The following is a 4,862-nucleotide window of genomic DNA, read 5'->3' on the forward strand; positions in this document are numbered from 1 at the left end:
CCCCCCCCCCCCCCTTGCTGTTTATCACTTCTCCTTGCAGCTCCAGCTGGGGCCCCACTCTGGCCTGAGGCAGGGAGCGCTGCCTCTGACTATGCAGCAGATGTCATGGCAGCAGCTGTCTCTGCCCCAGAGCCCAGGCCAGAGCCACTGCCACTGCAACAGCTGTTGTGTGGCCAGGCTGGGGCAGGAGGCAGCACATGCTCTGTGCTCCCTGTCTCAGGCCAGAGAGAGGCCCTAGCCAGAGCTGGAATTGTGAGAAATGGTAAATTCAGTGGGAAGGGAAGAAGGCGGGGGAGGGAATGGGGAGGTGGAGAAGAGGTAGCAGGAGGGGTGGCTACAGCTGTAGAGCCCAGTGGGCCCTTGGGCTGAGGGCTACCTCTTGTTCTTAAATCTAAGTCAACGGGTATTTTTCTCCACGTTGGCTAGGGGAAAAAAAACATTCTCTTTGATTTGAGTAAATATGGTAACCTGTACATGGACAGATTTGTAGTGTCCCAAGCATGTATGGGGACTTTGGTGCAGTCATGCTAGAAGAGGGGGATCACTTATGTCAGCCAAAGGTGAATGGGTGTGGGATGAGTGGGTCATTTTTCCTTTTGGTTTAAATGGTGTTATCTCCAGGTACCTGCAAATAACTATAAGCTTCAAGGCTTTGACTTTAGTCTTCCAAAATTTTTTTTAAAACCCCATAAACTCCTCTTGGACTGAGACCAAGAATGTGAATTTCTTCCCCGTCCCCCTTAAAGGCAATTTTTTGAAAAAGCAATAAGTGAAAACATGCCTACGTTGAAAATATTTGTAGCTTAAACCTTAGCTTTTTGTTACCGCAAACCTCCACCCCATGATACATACAGAATTCTGCAAAACACTGAACAGTTAACTATGAAGTATCCATCTCATGTACCAAGCTTGTGAAGACTCAGAGATCTTTCTTTGTGATCACCTTAGTAGCTGTTACCTGTTTGACAAGAAATTCAGCTATTCACAATGGAGAATCCAATCACAAATAGAGCAATCAAAATGAAAGACCCAATTCTCATGGAAACTGGGGCACTGCTGCACAGAGATGACAGCAATGTGTTGTTACAATCATGCTGTGTGTGTATCCCTTTGCTTGAAGACATGAGGCACTAGTTAGTGAAACCCAGGTGAGGCAAAACAGTGCAACATAGATTCCCCACACCGCTCTGCTAAAATGTTGGGATTGGAGGAGATGCCATTAATGTTCCTATTTCTCTGAAAATTTGGAAATGGTGCCTTAAAAGCAGATAATTGAACTGCCTGAGTAATGTTTCTTATGTAGGCTTGGCAGAATTTGATTTTTATTTATTTATCTCAATGGCTAATGTTTATTTTTAAGCATTTATTTTGTTTTTTATCAATTTAAATTTTCAGGTTTGCATGAAATTAGAGTTGTGGCAGGGAAGACAATTGTGTAATACAAAAAGTAAAGATCCATAAATTAACAATGCATACCTTCATGCAAGCCGACAGTAGTCATCCTCATTGACAAAGCAGTATCTCCTGGAATTCAGAACAGCACAGAGCTCCACGGGGGTTTGGCACATACACGCATGTACGTGTGCATACGTGCACATAGCAGCAGCCAGTACAGGAGCTGGGGTCATGCTGGTTAGGCTGTGCTGGGAAAGTGGGTTGGAGGGGCAGGGCTGCTAGCAGCCTGGAGCCTGGGGCTGCTGGCCTCTTGCTCTGCCCAGGTCCGAGGCGAGGCAGGGGCCAAATTCCTGCATAACTCAGCTGGGCTCCATGGGATTTTGACTCCTGCCCTGATTGCAGAGGGGCCAAACTCCTGTGGAGCTTGGCCCGGCCTAGTCTCTGTGCAATTGGGGCAGGGGCCAAACTCCCATAGAGCCCAGCCCAGCCCCTGCATGATTGGGACGGGCCAAACTCCTGCAAAGACCAGGCCGGGCTGGTCTCTGTGGGAGTTTGGCCTCTGCATCAACTGGGACCCGGGCAGATCAAGCATCCAGCAGCACCAGGTTCCCAGGCTCCCTGCTGCTACCAGCCCTCCCCTCCAGCCCCTCCTTCCCAGCACAGCCCCCAGATCTTGCAGCAGCCACCGTGTGCATGTGTGTGTGTGCGCGCGTGCATGCAGTGCCCTCTGCCCTGGATTTCCTTACCTCTGTCCAGGATTTTTTTTTAAATCTCCTTTATGCACATTTCAATGATTATAGACAAATATTTTTCCATCAGTCTGTGGGTATCAGGCGAATTTGACATTTATTGATGTCTATTTATAAAAATCTAATCCTGCCAAGCTTATTCATATTCAACTTCTTTTCAGCAAAACAATAGTCTAGCTCTCTAAAATTGATTAATTCTTTAAGTTGTTTACTAGTGTGTATTTCTCTTTTCCAGGTAAAGAAATTAAAAGGCTTTGATGGAGATGTATCAAAACTGTGTCAAGCTGATTCCTTTATGTACTTACTAATCCAGGTGCCAAAGTAAGAAGGGTATTAGGTTTATTCTCTTTATGTTAAACACCTCTACTCTGGCTGTCAGTGCTAAAGCTTAGTTTGTTCATGTTCTAGCTATTCTCTTCGGATTGAAGCCATGGTACTGAAGAAGGAATTCGCACCTTCTTGTACTGCTCTACAGAATGATATGACAATAATAAAAGTGGCTACAAAAGGTAATTAAACATGTTCTGGCATGCATTGTGCTCTTGTTATTGTTAGCATATTAATCAGTCTGTACCATAGCATCTAGATCTTGAATTTCAGGTACCTAGTAGCTATTAAAAGGAAGCTAACTAGCCTCTGACACATTCCAGAAGGGTGTGTCTGTTAGATCTTTACTCCCAAGGCCAAAAATCTTGAGGTCAGTGTCCCTTTCATATTTGTCTGTAAGGCTGCCTGTGAGATGGCAACGTTATTTGATTGAAATCCTTATCATAACAGACAATCTTGTATTGCAGTTTCCTTTCTTTCTGTTATTCTTATATCCCTGCTCTAAAACACTGCAGATTGCTCCTTTGGTCCAGAAAGGCAAATCCTAATTTAATCATCTTCTGCTTTTCATAGAATCATATAAAATGAGGGACCTCAGGAGGTCATCTAGTCCTCAAGGCAGGACCATCCCCAACTAGATCGTGCTAGGCAAGGCTTTGTCTAGCTGGGTCTAAAAACCTCCAAGGATGGAGATTCCACCACCTCTCTGGGTAGCCTGTTTCTGTGTTTTACTACCCTCCTAGTGAGAAAAATCATCCTAATATTTAACCTAAATTTCCTTTGCTGCAACTTGAGACCATTGCTCCTTGTTCTGTCATCTGCCACCACTGAGAACAGTTTAGCTCCATCCTCTTTTGAGGTAGTTGAAGGCTGCTATTAAATCCCCTCAGTCTTCTCTTCTACAGACTAAATAAGGCCAGTTCTCTTAGCCTGTCTTCATAAGTCATTTGTCCCAGTTCCCTAACCATTGTTGTTGCCCTGCCCTGGACTCTCTCCAGTTTGTCCACATCCTTTCAGTAGTTGGGGGCCCAAACCGAGCACAGTACTCCAGATGTGGCCTCACCAGTGCCGAATAGAGGGGAATAATCACTTCCTTTGATCTGCTGGCAATACTTGTTCCAATGCAGCCCAGTATGCCATTAGCCTTCTTCACAACAAGGGCACACTGTTGGTTCCTACTGAGCTTATTGTCCACGGTAACCCCCTTTTCTGCAGGCCTGCTGTCCAGCCAATCAGTCTCAAGCCTGTACTGGAGCATGGGATTGTTCTGTCCTAAATGCAGGGCTTTGCACTTGTCCTTATTGAACCTTGTGAGAGTTCTTTTGGCCTAATCCTCCAATTTGTGTAGCTCTCTCTGAATCCTAACCCTACTCTCCAGCGTATCTACTACTCCCCCCCAAGCTTGGTGTCATTTGCAGACTTGCTGAGGGTGTACTCTATGCCATCTTCCAGGTTGTTGATGAGGATATTGAACAAAACTGGACCCAGGACTGACCCCTGGGGCTCTCCACTTGATACCAGCTGCCAACTAGACATTATGCCATTGACTGCTATCCCCTGAGCCCAATGATCCAGCCAGTTTTCTGTCCACCTTACAGTCCAGTCATCCAGTCTAGTTTCCCTTTTTCCCAGGTCTAATGTAAAATCATTCTTCCACGTAAGTCAGTTTTCCCTTACCTCCTTTTCCTCCTTTGAGGCCCACTCTTTTATAATACATCCTTAAACCTTCCCTGTTTCCAGCGGAGAGTTGATTTAAAATTGGCTGTTTTTCTCTTCTCCATTAATGACTTCCATGTTTCCTTTCATGTGGTTAGGTTGTTGAGGACATTCACTTTCTGCTCTTGATGGCTAAAGGTTAGTTTATTTCAAAGACACAGATAGACTTCCATTTTGCGAAGAAAATGAGAATTTTTCTTAACTATGCCCCTTGTCACTTGTAGTGTAGACAGGTTTATAGTGTGTGCCAACTTTCTTCTTGGTTTTAGGAAATTCTATATCCACGTGAGTATTATCTCCTTTCTCTTGCTGTAAAGTGCTTGGTGCCTCCTTGTATGAAACTTGTTTTATCAAAACATATTTAACTACTTTGTGTTTTGGCAGGCTGCTAACAATGAAAGCAAAGCAGTACTTTGCTTCCAAAATGACAGATTAGCATGTTGGATTAAAAAGTTAAATGCAGGATAAACTACATAATGTTAACTTTGATTCAACTTCAGCTTTCCTTCTTAAAAAATACACTTATGGTGCAATGACTGCAAGTGTATTTAAGTGTTCTGCATATTACTATAGATGACTCTGTCTACCAAATCATAAAGTACAATTCCAGAAGTTAAATATATCAAATAGGGTTTTTTTTGCTCCGCTGTATATTGCAGATTTGCAAGGAGCTCT

The 4,862-nt window shown here is 44.1% G+C and overlaps 1 protein-coding gene across 1 annotated transcript in view; it reads left to right on the plus strand.

Moving 5' to 3' along the window:
* The window catches only part of FHDC1 (FH2 domain containing 1), a 55,312-nt gene that overhangs the window by 26,940 nt on the left and 23,510 nt on the right, over window positions 1-4,862 (plus strand). The window contains exons 5-6 of the mRNA XM_019522222.1: window positions 2,380-2,465; window positions 2,553-2,653. Coding sequence (XP_019377767.1) covers window positions 2,380-2,465; window positions 2,553-2,653 — 187 coding nt within the window. The remainder of the gene's footprint in view (window positions 1-2,379; window positions 2,466-2,552; window positions 2,654-4,862) is intronic.

Source organism: Gavialis gangeticus, unplaced genomic scaffold (assembly GCF_001723915.1).
Source record: "Gavialis gangeticus isolate Ggan-Ray unplaced genomic scaffold, GavGan_comp1, whole genome shotgun sequence".
NCBI lineage: Eukaryota > Metazoa > Chordata > Crocodylia > Gavialidae > Gavialis > Gavialis gangeticus.